The sequence below is a fragment of the Hirundo rustica genome, chromosome 3 (genome assembly GCF_015227805.2).
Source record: "Hirundo rustica isolate bHirRus1 chromosome 3, bHirRus1.pri.v3, whole genome shotgun sequence".
Taxonomy (NCBI): domain Eukaryota; kingdom Metazoa; phylum Chordata; class Aves; order Passeriformes; family Hirundinidae; genus Hirundo; species Hirundo rustica.
The window spans coordinates 61,392,699-61,410,145 of NC_053452.1; the positions used below are offsets into that span (position 1 = coordinate 61,392,699).

At 37.2% G+C, this 17,447-nt stretch overlaps 1 protein-coding gene across 4 annotated transcripts in view; it reads right to left on the reverse strand.

Annotated features, from left to right (window-relative positions):
- Window positions 1-17,447, reverse strand: part of LAMA2 (laminin subunit alpha 2) — a 346,441-nt gene that overhangs the window by 47,779 nt on the left and 281,215 nt on the right. For all 4 annotated transcript variants that reach the window (XM_058420096.1, XM_058420095.1, XM_040060645.2 and 1 more), the window contains 4 exons: window positions 16,451-16,589; window positions 10,777-10,879; window positions 4,682-4,798; window positions 1,797-1,979 (listed from right to left, as the gene is read on the reverse strand). In XM_058420096.1, the coding sequence (XP_058276079.1) occupies window positions 1,797-1,979; window positions 4,682-4,798; window positions 10,777-10,879; window positions 16,451-16,589 (542 nt within the window). The remainder of the gene's footprint in view (window positions 1-1,796; window positions 1,980-4,681; window positions 4,799-10,776; window positions 10,880-16,450; window positions 16,590-17,447) is intronic.

Consider the following 17,447-nt stretch of genomic DNA (forward strand, 5'->3'; position numbering starts at 1 on the left):
GCAGAGGCTTTGGTGGTAAGTAGTGAGTCATTATTTACTGGAAAAATTCACACTATAAGCTGCAAGTAAGAAAAACATACGTACAGATTTCTGCAGGCAAGATATGGAGACAAAGAAGAGAGGAAAAAAAGAGGATAACATAAGAGACAGAAGATAGCATAAGAGAATGTTTTGAAGATCTAAACAGAACTGTAAAGTAAAGTAAGGGACAGGATGAGTCTATAAATAACTTTTTACCTTTTTAATAGTTCATATCTATCAAAATGAGAATTCAGAACCTGAATTTTGACCTAGAGAGACTATGTCTACTTTCGCATTTTATCGTGAGTGCCAGCCTGCTCACTTCATGCATTTAGAATGGTTCACCCTACATTACTTTAATCTCATTCTGCAATCTGAGTATCCATTAACATTTGGAGAATGACCAAATTGTACTTCTGGAGAACATCTCACAGCTGAGCTTTATATGACACGAAGCAGTTTGAAAGTGTTAAGACCACTCTTCAATGCAAACAAAATAATAGTGACTGGGGACAATCAAAAGATTAAATTTCAGATTATCACTCCTAATCTCCAAGTGCTAATGTACACAGGCTCAGGATGCTTGAGCTGGGTCAGATGGCCTTGTCTAGCTTTAGCTAGAAATTATTGCTTTAAGACTGCATCTCAGTTGTTTCCCACTACCCTGCAAGAGACATTACAGATCTGATGGTTCTACAACCTACTGTAATCTAACCACACTATTTCAAACAGTAACTACTTTTCATATTGCCTAAACTTGTATGCAGCCAATGGGAATTGTACTGGGGCTCACACATGTACCTCAGCTGATAAGCGATGGGGAACTTGCAATAGGCAGGCAGTGACAAACAGCCATTAGGATTAACTTCTTTCACTTGTACAGCAACACTGTACAGCAACAATTGCCTGAGGATATTTGTCCACAGAACGAGAAGGGCAGCCTCCTAAACTGTATGTTTTTAGGTGCCCATTATTAAGTTGATGACAACAATCTGGGGAGACCAGAATAGCTGAAAAATCAATTCTTCAGTCATTTTCTAAAGACACTCTAGTTTTGGGGCTTTATACTCTTATACGAGAGATGGTCTAGAAATATACTATAAAATGTATTATAGTATAGAATTCATCTTCATCTAACCTAACCAAAGTGAAAATGCTAAAGTAATTGTCACATTTAATAACAGAATTCATGGGAGAGAAAAAAAAAAAAAAAAAAAAAAAAAAAAAAAAAAAAAAAAAAAAAAAGCAAGCTGACAAAGTCTGCTTCCCTGAATCTTCTTCCTTTTTTAAAAGCATTTTCAGTATTCTACCAAAAATAGTAATGTATATGAAAGAAGTCATGCATTTCTCCCAGGACTGATTATCTGATTGACTGAAGACAGATTTAGTGGGGGTACTTTTCTTGAATCAGGCAGTGAATTGCCAGTCAGAATCTTTGATTAGTCACCTCCTAAATACTTTAAAAAGTAATCTGAGGAATAAATCTATCCATATCCGTGTTCATCCCACTGACATTAGCTTTTCTTGTGACTACTAGCCCTAGTCTTCGAGATTTAATATTCTTTTCACAGAAGTGTTATCATTCAAAGGGACCTCTGATCTCTTTTCACATATAAGAAGCCCAGAAAATAGAAGTGGTAGTTCTTTTATCCCAGCATACTGTAGTAATGCTATGTAAGTGAAATTCTAGAGTGTCTCTGTTTCATTTTGAAATACGAAATAAAAACCACAAACTGAAAAAAAACCCACCACGAAACAACCCAAAAAAATCTTACTGTTCTTGACTGGATCCTTCACAACTGCATTTGTTTTGGCCACATCATCTGTAAGTTTACTGTAGTTTTTTCTCAAGCCCAGGAGATTCCGATTGAGGTCTTTAATCTGGGCCAAGACGTCATTTGCAGTATCGTTGGCTTGTCTTGCTTTGTCTTTGGCTGCCTGTACCCTAATAGCTGTATCTGTAGGTAGAAAATGATAATGAAATGGTTGCCCAGAGCACAGAAGTAAATTTTTTGAGTAAAGACATATATTTAAAGTTGTCCTGTTGGACAACTAATTTACTCCATTTTCTTATCCATGCCATTTATTTGCTCTGAATTTCATTCTTAATACTCATCTCCTTGTTTTTACTCTTGTTCCAAGAGTAAGCACCCTCTAATTCTAATCTGCCAAGTGTTTATTACACTGCTAATGATTGCATAAGTCATATTATTTTCACTTGTTCCGTATTTCGTATTCTGTGTCCTACAGTTAACAGGCCTTAAAGGTCCATTTTGGTTGACTGTGTGCTAAAGACAAACACCCTCATCAGTATCTTGACCAAAATCCAAGAAATGGTACATGATGAGCATGAAATATTAAACCATTTATTTTCTGAGTGCTGATTTCAAGGATTATTAAATCTGAACCAAAACTTTTCAATTAGCTGGAATCTTAAAGCCACAAAAATATACAAGATGAATTATTTTCCATGCTAAGGGTTTACTAACAGTCTGAACCTTCCAGACCATCAGAAATCAGACAGAATACAGATTTTCTCCAGACACTTTTCTTAAGGTAAAACCTCAGTTTATAAAGTGCTCCTTGGAGAAAAATTCATAGCAAAATAGATTGATTGAAGACATTTCATTTTTTAAAACATTCATGTTATCTTTCACTATCCACTATAATGAAAGTGCATTGTAGCTTCCCATCCCTTGCTAACACAACGCAAAGTAGATAACAGCCCAGGACTTTGAGATTTTAATGAGTATTACATTTTAAAAAAAATAGAGTCTATACAGAATGACAAATGTGCATATGTGAGACACTGAAACGTTGAAGGTTAATGACTCAGGCAATGGTCCATTCGCAAAAGAAGTTGATTGCTATGCTGAGGTCAGGAAACTTCTAAACTAAGGGGAGGAGCAGATTTTTTGGGCGTGTGGTGGTGAAACATCTGATTTGCAGAAGAACAGCCCAGGTGTCTCACTCACCACCAGAGGATGACCAAAACAAAATTACCTTTGTTTAGCAAGGAGATATTTTTTGAGCCAGATTAGGAAAAAGGCCAATAAGAAGCAAATCCTGTGGATCTGGGATAATGCTTTTTATCATGCCAATATCCTCCTTACACAGCTGACTGTGGTGTAAAACTCTTCTGCCTGGGGGCATGTATCTGGACATTCACACACAGGTGTTCATCCCTTCTGAGAAGACCTCACGGCCCAGATACACTGGCAGGAGTAACAACAGTCATGTCTTAGAAGGGGTCAAAAACCAACAAAAAACCCAACCTCCTATCTGGGGCCTTCCACCAGAGGACAGCACATGAGCCACAGTGTTGCATCAAACAGTGTAAAACTGCCCTCCAGGGGAGGTACCTGGGAGTTCCCACATGAACCTGAAGGCCTCTTTACCCACAGAACTTTATGTTGTGTGGGGTTTTCCCCATCCTGAATGGATCAAGACTGTGACCATCACTTTGACCATCAGACATATAAATTGCAACAATTAAGTCTTGTTGATGGATCCACATGTGGTGGTATCTTTCCCCTTCCCTTCCCTTCCCTTCCCTTCCCTTCCCTTCCCTTCCCTTCCCTTCCCTTCCCTTCCCTTCCCTTCCCTTCCCTTCCCTTCCCTTCCCTTCCCTTCCCTTCCCTTCCCTTCCCTTCCCTTCCCTTCCCTTCCCTTCCCTTCCCTTCCCTTCCCTTCCCTTCCCTTCCCTTCCCTTCCCTTCCCTTCCCTTCCCTTCCCTTCCCTTCCCTTCCCTTCCCTTCCCTTCCCTTCCCTTCCCTTCCCTTCCCTTCCCCCTTGTTCCTTGTTCCTTGTTCCTTGTTCCTTGTTCCTTGTTCCTTGTTCCTTGTTCCTTTTTATTCCCCTCTTCCCTTTTCCCATTCCCTGTGTCCTTGTTTCCTTTTCTTCTTTATTGTGAGATTTCTATAGTTAATAACAAAGTCTGCTACATACCTCCTTTCTACTGCAACTAAATCGTTCTAAAATTAACCTGCCATATTTATATGTATATATACATGTACTTATACAGCTATCTATCTATCTATCTGCACTGGTCAACCAGTGTCATTTCACTCTAATCCACCCCAAGGGATCTATTAACAAGAACCTCAGTCTTCCTCGCCTTCAGGGGTGGGTCACAAGAGCACAGCACTTTAGAGTCCATTGAGGAAAACCTGTTCCAGTTCTAAGCAATTTACAGGCTAAAAAGGATGTACAACACCAAACATTGGCAGGAAATGTTGAGAGGGGGTAGAAAGGTAAAACAAACCCCAGCAAATTTCACCCTGCTTTTTCTGTAAAGTCAGTAAGACTTATTCTTTTTGGGTTAAATTACCCTGGTGAAATTATAGTGTTTCATTAAAAATTAGCTTCAAAAAGACTTTTCTTATATAAGCAAAAGACTATTTTGTTTAATTATTTTCTTTCAGAAACCTTCTGCAAACTGCAGAAGCATGGTACATTTTACCATCGCAAAATTTTACTGATACCATATAAAACTTTTCAGTTTTCTCTCTCACATTGCTCATTTTCTGTCTTATAACAACCAGTGGTCAAAGGAGACTCAATATGGACACAGGCAAAGATTGATGAGACAAATGTTAAGTGATAGAAAAAGAAACAAGAGCAGGACTGAGTCAAACATTGCAACGCTTTTCCAACTTACCGTTAGGAATGGCTGACAGCTTTCCTAAGGTTTCATTCAAACCTCTCAAGAGAATGGAATTCTTCTCATCAGCATCTTTCAGCCTGTTCTGTGTGTTGTCCAGATTATCACCATTTTCTATAAAAAATGCGGATGATACAAGTGCTTTAACTCTTTATTTTCACTATCCTTTCTTTGCACATAATTTAAAACGCCTAATAATAAACCAGCCTTTTTTCACTAAGATATTCGACTGTGTAAAAAAAGAAAGTCCAGCAAAACTTGTGGGGTTCACTGATCATCTTCTCCAGTTTCTTTAAGTTCCCTACTTCCATAGTATCTAAATACTCGAGTTCCTTGTACGGTTGTATATATTTATCATGGGTTTTTCAAAGGCGTGCAGAGGAAAGCACTTGTTATGATGTTACAATTTAGGCAAATTCACACAATGATCACTGATAGATTCAACAACTGTGGTATTAGTCATAGTTTTGATGCCTAGATTAAGTTACTGCCTTTCTTCTTAGGGTGGCTGCCTGAGCTGAAAGAGTTCAATGTGATGTGAAAGAAACAAGACCCATTGGGCCCCCTTGCTGCTGCAATTAGTGGCCAGAGCCTGGTTCTCTTGGATTTTCTCAAAGATGTTGACAATAACATCCAAGGAAAATATAAGGTCACTAATTGTCAATATGAGATGAATACACTAATGACAAGTTACTATGAAATAAACATTTAAAATTATTTGGGAAAACACCCACCTAGTAAAAAACATTCATAGTTAGGAATTGGTTCAAATCAAAGGACCAGTACAAATCAAAGACACAGGTGTGTCATATTTAGTACATCACAGTTGAAAATGATGTCCTCATTTACAAGTAAGTTCCTATTTTTCAGCATTTTTTACTCTGAATAAAAATTATGCAGAGTCTTTTGAACCATATCCAGCAGAGCAATGCAACAATCTCAAAACTGAGACTCCAGCTAAGATTTATGGCTATTGAAACAGACATTATCCCAAAATTCAGAAGTAAATTTTGACACAAAATAATGTAGTTAGTACTTAAACTACTATTGTAGTGGACATTTTTCATCATGTCTCTGTATCAATATGAAGCTCTTTGGAACAGACAGCTGGTAATTTCTTACCTTAAAGGCATATCCTACTGGGAAACTAATTTAACATCACTGAGCTTGATAGCCAGAAGAGAAGAATAATTTGTAGAAAAGGAGTTCAGGATGACAAGCTATGACTGTGACCTTCGGGTTTATGACAGGTTATTGAAAATAAACACCTATGTGGTTCACATTCCACAGATTCTAAAAAAAGTACGGTTTCTTAGAATCAGATGTGCGAGAAGCAATTTGTAAAGAGAAAAATCAAACAAAATTTATATTGGCTACAAGAAGTTATTAATTAAATTTTCCAAGGCTATAGCAAGGCTGAAACAGCACATGGAATTTAAATGAGAACTATACTTTTGTTGCTAGACCTTTTGAAATGTCATTGAGGAAGAAATCTGTTTGCTTTATTTAAATTAGAACAACACACAGGACTGCAGGAGTGCCCGGAGATAAGCCCTCACTCCTGCAAAATGTTCTGCAGAAGAACAGGACATTTGTGTGAACTATGAGAGGCACAGTTAACATTAGAATAAAGTTTGGAAGAATTGCATATATTATATGATCACTCTTCTCCTTAAAAACAACTTCATTTTAAAATGACAGGTTATGTCCCCACTGCTGAAGGAGGCTACTGGTAATGTGATATTGTTAAACCAGGATGTACTCATGAGATTCTGGTTTTGTGTGCCCTGAGATTTTATCTGAGTTGTTTTCCTGTTAGGTAAAAATACAAAAAAACCTGCTTTAATAGCCACCATTTAATTCTGAAATTATGGTCTGCCTGATAATTTCTTGGTGTTTCTAGTGGAATGTTAGTGTTTATAAAGTGTGTCAATATTTCTGAGAAGTTTGACTCATTTATGGTGATGGTGCTCTAACTTTGTAACATACTTTTAAATTATCTGTTTTTCTCCTCTCTATACTGCTTATCCAGCATGCAAATTTCCCCCCAGTTATATTTCTGAAGAATTATATTTCCAGACTTCTGTTTTCAGCTTTATAACCATAGCAGAAAACTGTTTTATATAGAATTTAACAAAGGAAAATTTCCTAGAAATTCTGAAAATGAATATTGAGATACCAGTATAATTTTTTATTTTTTTTTTTTTAATTTCCTCAAATACAGTTTTACTGTGGGCAGGGTTTTTTAGTGACAATAATAAAGCCATAAATAAGTGTTCCTACGGAGGCTTTTACACAATGAGAAGTGAGGAGATGCTACGTCCCACGTCAGTTTTTCAAGGAAATTGTTCATTTTTTATAGAACTCTTGAGTTCTATTTTGAAGTAACTTCTTATCTTCTAATCCAGATGGCATCCTCACTAAGCACTGGACTAATCTGTTGCATGAATCACAAACTGAACTGACTTAATGTCAGCTTTTCTACATCCTTAAATTATTAGCATTTACGAAAAAAGCTGTGGCAATGATTTGAAGGCCCAAGATCCTCCCGTTAAGCACTGAAGTTAGTCAAAATACAGGCAGCTAAGACAACAGAGCCTATCTGACTTGGAAGAGGTTAGCAGGTCTGCACTGAAAGATGCCAGGAACTGTCAACTCTCATTAAAGTGCAGGTTGAGCAGTATCATGAGAAATTCATCTCAATCCTGTTTTCACTTGGTTAGCTTTGCACAGAGAGGGCACAACTGTTTGAACAACACTGTTTGTTGTTCAAATCAGCAAAACTAGTTATGCATTGCTGAAACTAAATCCTAAAGAGTAAGCAGGAATCTGAAGGACTTTGCATGTATCAGCCTTTGCATTTGCTGGCTTGGTTAACATGAACAAAGATTTTCAATTTCTGTTTATATTAAACAGAATGTTACAGGATAAAGCATCATCCCTTATTCCTCTGCATGAATGAAGTGGAGTCAAGTGAAAACAAACAATGCTGTGTGCATATGTTTAATCTTAAGATGAAGTCAGGAATTTAGTTGCTTACTGCTCATACAGAGTGATTCATGAGAGACACACAGTTTTACAAGTCTTGGCAGATCACACAAACAGATGAGGCTGGTTTATTGCTGATGATGTGCCACCATCATGGTGGAACATACACACAGAGGAACACAGCGGAAACAGGCATCTTCTGACAGCAGGGATAAATGCCAGTTTTTCCACATGAAACTGTCCAAGAATACATCAATAAGGCTATGCTACCAAATGCATGTATCCCAAAACCAGACTGAAGATGGAAATCTACCGTGGAGCAACACGTGCATGTCTATACTGGAGACTGCAGAAATGAGCTGACTGTTACGCACATCCCTCTCTCTTATTTTGTGTTACTTTTTCCAAATAGCATTGGAATAGCACAGTCTCATCCTATAAAGAGGAACATGGGTCACAAGCTGAATTTTTTTTCCTGAACCAAGCAAGACTTAGAAACTGGTAGAAAGAGAGAGGAGAAAGAGACGTAACTAGAGAAAAGCAGCTAATTAAGTTTAACTTTTTCAAAAGAATACCTTCCGCACTGACTGCCATAATATGCCAGGCTGGCAGAAAGACAACACAGAGGAGAATACACACAAGGGATCTATCAGCTGGATATGTTGCCTATCAGCTGGAAAATGTTTTAGCAAAAAGTATTCATGCGTTGTCCAACAAGACATGTCCCCCTCAAGTTGTAAATTCTCAAGCAAAAGAAATTACATTAGCAGAATTTCAGTAGCCACCTGCCAGCAGTCTGCAGGTAAAGAGGAGTTTATGCATCATATTTTCACTTTTCATTGATCAGCAGCAATTACTCACTAGTAGCCCAAATTTCAAAATTCCTTCTTAGCCACAGTACTACATACAGATTTTGCTTCTCCCACCAGGGTTATTCTTTCTAACTCCTAACTCCACAGACAGAGAAATGACTCTATCTCCATTTTAATAGCTTCTTTCAGAAGCTTTGCTTTGTAAGGACTGTTTCAGCAGTCTTTGGTGGTAATATAAAACATTTTCATGATTAACAGCCATTTTATAACTCAGGTAATTGGCCACAAATCAGGGGAATAACATAATGTATAGGAAGAAAACACTCCCATCTCTATCACTACCCAGACTGCATTTTTGGAGTCTATATTAGTTGAGTGGCTTATGGGTCTTCATTACTTTAACTAATGTACTTCCTGTAGTGCAGACAGAGAAATTTTAAGCTAGTGATTAGTTCTGTCTACCAGATCTTTATAGAGTGCCCATTAGCCATCCTGCACTTCCAGCTGAGACTCTGAAAGCGTAGCTTTGTATGGATTCTAAGAAAATACATTTCTATTAGTTTGGCACTGAACTCTCAATTTCTCTTGTGGGAAAATCAAGACATCCAGAAGGTATTATGTTCATAATACTAATAATATATGTTCTATGTTATTCACAATACTAATAATATCACCACTTTTGTGCAAAAGCTGAGTGGGAAATAGAAGTCTGTCATTTCATTTTCCTCTTACACGTCTGCATTCTGGGCACAGAATGATCTCCATGGGTCTAGCTGTGGAGCATGGACATGTTTTATTAGATGTAAAAAGGCATACTGTTCAAGTTCAGAATGTTTGTCTTTATGAAGCACTTTAAGATGTATTGGAGAGCATTAAAGAATGCTCCATCTCATTACCCTTCAGTTTGGGGCAAAAACACAGACAAAGATCTAATATATGCATTTTAAGCATTGCTGTTTGGTTGCATTAAATTTGCTTTACTAATCTCTAGGCTGTCTGGATATTTTATTCTGAATTACCAAACTGGTATCAACCTTAATTTTCACTGGTACAATGAGAAAATAACCCTTTTCAAAATTCTCTGCAGTAATGGTTGTAATAGATCTTGTCTCAGGGTTAAATTGAACAACCAAAAGGACACACGGAATTCACCCTCCATCCTCGTAGAAATCCCATTTTAATTTGTCCTTGGAAACAGGGCACTGTGCTTTACTCCACTACACCTGCCTGAGGGGCACAGAGAGCTATGGACTCCACCCTGGGGTGCCGAGTCTGCTCACTGGAACGCTGTGGCAGGGGAGAGGTGGCACAGCTGTTTTAGTGTTTCTTATACACCAGCCATGGCAGGCTACAGCAGTTTGCTTTCCAGAAAGCATCACTATTTTTTCCACTTCTGCCATGCTACCGAAATTGCACACTGGCCTCTTCCCATAGTCTTGTGATTTTTTATAATATATTTCCTGAAATATGTTCCTTCAGCCCTAAATCTGTACTGAATCTGCAAGTAGACTTGCAATAAAGAAGACCCTAAATATACATCCAAGATTTACTAGTAACTCAGACACATTTCTTTCCCTCAGTTCAGCTACAAGAAAATAATGATGTTTTTCACTTTGAAACAGTGTATGACAATTAAATGCAATTAATGACCTTATGAATCATTATGCTTTATGACCTTTTTAAACATTATATTCATTTGCTAACTAGTTCTGCAGTTGGGAATCCTAGAGCTGCCAAAACTAAATTCAAGTGTAGTAATAGCCAAGAGACGACTAAGCTGTATGGATAACCTCCTTTATGCTGTATGCTCTTCTTAATGTATCTCCCAGGAGGCCAAAGAGAATTTTGTATGCAAAAACATGGAAGACAGGGTTCTATTATGAAAATCTGTCTTGATTGAATAATAAAGAAGTTTCTTATTAGTTGTTTCTTAGTTTAACTAAGCTAGTAGGATGGGGAAGATTCACGCATCACCTATGTGACAAGTTTAAAACTCAGCCTTGAATATTTATTGTGTGTGATTTTTATTACCCTTATTGTAGTTAGCAAGAGAAGACCTAAGTTCCCTCCTCCTCAGCCTTCTTGTCCAAGAAATGGACAGGGGACAGGAATTCCTGTATAATGCCTGGACACAGAACAGGAGAATCTTCTTCATTGATACACTGTCTAATTTTAAATCAGGTAATGAATTCTACTTTTTCTCCTGAATGGCTTCTTCATACCAGAAGCACAGCAGTCTCACTTTTTTTTTTCTTCTATTTAGTGGGTCTGAATGCCATATACTGCACATACCTTTAACATCACTTTCTAGCATCTTGGCTTCGTTAAGGACCCTGAAGCTTTTCTGAAGAGAGCTCTTGGCACCATCCTTCAGTGATCCTTGCGGACCAGATGTCTGTAGACAAACAAACAAAGTGTCAAACATACAGGAAAGTCTGAGGTCATAAAAGATCTGTGATCATGATCTAAGTGAAGAGTCATCTAAATTTTACATGCACATCAGTGGACTCTGAATTACATCCCATTGCCATATTATTAGTCTAAGAGAACAAAAAAAACCAACAAAAAACCCAACCAACCAACCAACAAACAAACAAACAACTCCCCCCAAAACCACACACACAGTTCTAAATTTTTTTTTTTTTTTTTAATGGAATGTCAGATCCCCTTTGGAATATTAGAAGTTTCTTCAATAAAGAGAGACAATGCTTACAGTATTAAAGAAATGGATTTGACTGTAAGAGCAAAACTGTCCAAAACCAACAAACAAAACATATTTCAACTTAAACATGTACTTGTCCTTCCAGCCATGGGCAGAACACCATGCAACACAGTATTTCTCTCTAACTGTAGCTACAGAAACTTTAGAGGTGAGACAGGATCTGGTAAATTTGGTAATGACAACTGAGATTCATTTGTGGTTAAATAAAGAATTATAATTGCTAGGTGAAATAATAATAAAAAAGAAATAGAGTTTTAAAAGAAGGGCAAACTGCAGTTAATCTGAAAGAATTTTATTACTTAGTATCTATCCTTCATCATATTGTGCTACTTAAAGATCTTTCTCCTAAAAAACATCCATCTCTACCTTCAGTGCAGAGACTGATCAATAGATGGAATGATTTTTCTAAATTAGATTAGTGTTTTCAGTCAGTAGGAAATGCTCCAGGTTCTGAACCACTTACTGTTCCGTTTGTAAGACTGAACCCAGGTCACACATCATACTGAATACATTTCTTTGAGAATACTCCTGACAGCCAGATAACATTTTATCTTAGTCATGGGTCATAGCCTTGTAACTGGTATGTAATTAAGAAGCAGCTACTTTTCATTTTCCAGAGCAGATACATATACTCAAAAATTAACTGTGTGTCAATTAAATGACACAATTATTACTGCTATTCATTATTTTTATAATGAGCAAGCCCAGAAGTGACATTTCACATATTGCTGAAGCTCTGATGCTTTTCAACGACACTGTAAAAAACATAGTGAACTTGCTGTTTCTCTTTCTTTTAAAAATCTTAGACAATGCTTTGGATACTTTCAAAATTCAGAACCAAGCTTTTTGTTATGGGATATCTCATGGAATATATGTTGCCATGTCAGAGGGATATAGATATTAAAAATTCCTTGTATTTAGATGGTATGTAAATATAAGCTTTTATGTGATTTTGAGAACTGAGGCACACATCACTGCCATTTTTCAAGCTCACCTGAAATATTAAGCTGTGTATACATTCTTTTCAACAACAAAAACATATACATTCAAAAGGTGAAAAAAAATAGTTTCTTATTGATTTTCTCTATCACATAATAACAAGCAGCACTGGTAACAGAAAAATATTTTAAAAATCAGGAAAATCTCCAAAAAACTACCCAGACTGCTCCTGAAGGAAGAACCTTTGGCCAGATTTTGTGACAGAGGCACCTATCAAATCAGATAATACTTTTAAATTTCTTTTCCCCCTAGAAACAGAACCCAGGCCATGATCACTCTGTGACTACAGACTTAAAAATAAGGATTGCTGTTGTTGTTGTTATTATTACTACTACTAGGCAGGGTTGACTGGCTGATGAAGTCATTTATAGCCAATAAAAAGAAGTTGGAAGGCCAGATTTACAATGCAAAACCAAGAAGTTCATCAAATAAGGGACAGTAATTGGGCATGTGCTGACAATTAGTCAGAAACAGATTTCAGCATAAAGCCTGTACTAGAAAAGCCCTTTCAGAGAGAAATAAACTTGTACTTATTAAAAGCTTTATTTATTATTTAAAAATTTGAAAATAAGGATTAATTAAGATATGTGATACAAAATGTACTTTTTTTTACTAGTTTTTCTTTGTGGTTCATGAGATGTCAAGTTATGATGCAGTCAGTAGTCAAAACCCAAAGATTTTATGACTGTGTAAGGTGAGTTTGTATGCTTGTGGAAGCCTGGGTCACAGTGAACCACTTTATAATTTAGTAGGATTTACAGCCAACAGACTTTGACATTACTTTCTAAATTATGACAAATACTGTCAAAAAAAAAAAAAAAAAAAAAAAAAAAAAAAAAAAAAAAAAAAAAAAAGAAAGGAAAAAAAAAAAGAAGATTGTGTTTCAAAATAAATTTGAAAATTGCAGGGTCTCCGGAATTTAATTTGTTCTAATTCTGTCTCTTCCAAAATGTCTATAATCTGCAGGTAGTACCTTCCTCTCCCTGCGCCTTTCTTCATGGCCCCTACTCTTCCCATGCAAACCCCCTGCAGTTTGAATCTTCTGGCAGAAGTGGGGCCATGTTACATACCCAAGCAGTGCCGTCTCAGTCATGGTTTAGAGGCATAAATGCACTGGGGCAGTGTTTGGGTTCACATGAACTTACAGAGGTAGAAGGTTTTATAGGCATCAGTGCTAATTCAAATCAGTTAAAAAGAGTTCTGCCTTGTTCTTAAATTATTTTCTTTTCACATACACTGAAGTTTTCTCCTATGCAAGAGATAGGGTTACTCTCATTTCTACCAGTCCTGAAGATGGATGCCAAAAATAATTTGCACCTCAAGGCATCCTCACAAGGACGGCTAGGCAGCTTTTTGTAAGGAAATCTGGGCACCAGCGGAACTCCTGGGGCACCAGTTACAAAGAAACTCAAAATAAAAGAAGAAAGCAGGACCTTAAACACACCCAATGTGTCCTCTGTGCTTCCTACAGTTCCCAGCCTGAGAGTCCTCTCTAAAAAGCCTAAGAATAATTCACTTTTTAATATATAGTGTAAAACTATGATTCTGATCTATAAGATACGAGCAGAATATGTTAACCTGACTCTTATCAGTTACTGCCTAAGTAATGGAATGCTGAAACTGCCTGAATGCTTAAGATTTCTCATTTCTGATTAATTTATTTTGCTTTCAAAGGGGAGAGCAAATCCATCATAAAAAGCTCAGGAGGAATTTTTCTGTCACATTTTTAATATGTTTTTCCCAATCATTTATCAAGCTTCCTGTAATCACGATGGATTTTGAGCATCTTTTCATTCATGCTTTTAGCAACATTAGCTTAATTTGAAAATGAAGTGAGGTTCCCATTACAAACCAAAACCCAAAAAATCCTTGAGATATCACTAAGGTTCTTGTAAATAATTTGATCCAGTGATGTACAGGATAGAACCTAAACCCAAAACCTGTCTCTACTGTCTCTGGTTCATACACCAGCTCATTGCTGTTGGGAAACCTTCCTCCTCCTGCCCCAACATTAATCCTGTTGAATGGGAAAGGTGAGGATCAGGCATGCATAGTGAGCTACAGCCCTTTTCTCTGTTATCTGCTTGCAGCTGGAACTCAGTCTGTTACAGAAGACAGGCATCCACTGCAGCTCTCATATAGAAGAGAAAGTGGCTGCATCTTTCAAAAGGAGGGGAAAGACATGATCTCCATTTCTTACACTGAGTCCCCAGAGCAACTTCTCAGAAAGCAGGCAACACAGTTGGGGCAAATTCACCACTGCTGCCTTCTAGGAGACTTCTTGAACCATTGTGCTCCAGACAGCCCTGACTGAGGGTACATTCCTGGTCTTGTGTCAAAGCTCAGCTAAAAGCTCCTTGGGACCTCCAGAAAGTAGGACCCTGATTTACCTGGTTACCAGTTAAACTCTTCACCTAGGATGAGCAAACATTCAGTAGTCTTTAAATAAAACAAGGAAATAGAATAAAGAAGTGATGACTGTAGTTCACAACTGATATATTTTTAAAATCTGGCCAATACCCCTCAAATGATAATTTAAAAAATAACAGCTAAATCTATTGCTCTACAGCAATTTGATGCTAAACCACTGATGACCTCTATATTAAATCAATTACATTTAAAAGGCATCAGCTGCCTCAATTTTCTTCCTCATCAACTAGATCCCCATTTCACGTATACTGCTCATAAAAAAACCAAGCTCCCTCTAATGAATACATGCAAAAGAGATGCTGAAAACACCACCTTAGTATTTTCATCTCTTTCTTTGCTACTCACTTGCTTCTATTTACATCATATTGTCCATCTTGACCTCCATCACTTAAATTATCAATCCCCTTTCTCTCTATGCTATAATCATGCAGTGATATATACACTTTTGTCACCATCCTGTAATTGTTAACTTTGTTTCTTTATTGCTCTATGTGTCTTTATTTTTTCCCTTTTCAATCCCTGAAAGAGCTGCCTGTCTCACTCATTCCAAGTTGTCAAAGAAGAAAAAGACAGTATGTATTAAATCTTAATGAGAAGGAAAAATCAAAAAGGGCCAGGCCCTTATTTACTTCTGTGGTGTAATTAGGCATTCTGGTGAAACAAAGAACTATTTACAGGGAACTAGCACATACTAATGTGTGAGATGAATATTTTTTAATCAAGAGAAATAGAGCAGATAGTGTTATTTGGAAAAACACTGAAAATTAAACAGCCTACAAATATCAGAATTTTTGTGCAGTGGCTAGATCCCTTTATCCCTCTGATGAATACAGACCTTTACAGCATGCGATTGATTTTGCTATTCTCATAATCCACTTGGCTGAAGTAGCTCTCTGCAAGCCACCTTCGTTCATGTACAAGTGTAACTACAAGTAATTTCTGCTCATCTACATGATTCTATATCAAATATAAGTTCTAGCAATCTCATATTATACTGTTACTGCCTCATGCTTCTGTATGCACGTGAAGTGCATGTCTGTTGGTCTCTGACCAACTCCCACAAATTAGTGACTAACTCCTTTGTTATTTGACATAAAAGATGATCTTGGCTATGCTCAGAATGTTTTCTGCTCACTGTATATGCATCAAGGAGTCGAGATCCTCATTGTGACTCAGGCTGGAGGGCTGACTTTACCTTACAATCCTATTTTTAAAAGTTCTCTTCATTTTCTCTGGAAATTGGCATGTGCTACCTCATCGCGTGAATAAGATTTCTCTGCAAAAAACTGGTAGAGTTCACAAAGTGAATAAAAATTTCCACTCCCCTCCTACAATTCTCAATTTCTAGAATTCTGGCTATGTGCATGCAGCGCATCTGATGTGCAGAGAAGTGCCTCCAAGCATTTTCAGGGAACTAGGTTGAAAGTTAATTAAGGTACAGAGTTCTTTAATGAATGTATTACCCACATCTAAACTAGCACTATTGAATATCAAATGGCCTACACACCTGACTCAAAGCTGTTGGCTTGAGCCATACACAGACATCAAAAGGTGGAAGACAGAAGGAGGAGGGATAGTGAATAAAATGGGGAAGAAATGTAAGGCTCAGGAGCTCAGAACCGTTAGGGATTATCTGAAGGTACATGTAGCTCTGAGAGAGGCATGGCTTTCTGATCACGAAACAAGAATGTTTGATGGCAAAGATCTTCACATAAAGTTTTAAGATGGAAAAACATCTCAGATGGATCTGAGATCAGGTGCAGCACATTCCACAAAAAGTCTAAATCTTCTTCTCAATTTAGTAATTTTCCTTACCGCTTGCATAGCTTCATTTGCAAGAGCCTTGGCTTCCTTGGCAACTCTTTCAGCTTCGTCTGTGTTATCCTTGATGTTAGTATAAGCATTGAAAGCACGTGTGGCATTGAAAGAGAGGTTTTTGGCTTCAGTAAGGATTCTGTTGGGATGGGGAAAGTAAACACACCATTAAACCTGCTCAACAGAACGGAGTATACTACATTTTCAAACCCAACAGCCTGTATTTCTAAGGCTATTTCTAAGGTGTTTAGAGAGCAAAGCTACATTTGAGATTTCAGGAGATCTGGCATCATGTGTTTAATGGAATTCATATTTTAACTGAGCAGAAAGACATGAAGAACAATGTTCACTAAAAGAGGAGGTTTTGTGAGATAAAAATAGATCAGACACTGAGAAAAGATAGCACTGGGCTTAATGCTCTAATACAAGTAACATATTCATCATGTGGGTTTTTAGGTTATATGCTGAGCCAGGCAGCTTGAGGAAACTTGCATTGTAGGAACAAAAAGGATCGTCACAGACTTGTTTTAAAGTAGAATCTCTGAAAAATTAATTCCTTGGTCTGGCTGCCAAACACAGAATTGCTAGTTTTGAAGGAGATCTCACAGTCTAAACCAAATCCTAAATGTTAATTTTGCTGACCAAAATGAAAAACATAAGCAGTAATGCTTTATATTGAATGTCATGTTCAATTTACATGAAATACTCCATTCTGATAGCTATAAATAGATAAAATACAGGTAGTATTTGCTGGTGCAGGGACAGAGTTCAGCTAACCTCCTTCCTAGGGGAATTTCTAATCAGCAGGCTGGGGAAATAACTTTTCTTGCACTCTCTCGGTATGATATTTTCAAACATTTTCAAATATTTCCTACAAAGAATTGCTGCACCTACAGAATGAACTTGAAGACAACTGTCACAGTAGTCATTATGACCAATGTCTATGTTGGTTTTACTGAATAAAGTGTAAATGGGCTAAAAATCCCCACTTGAACTG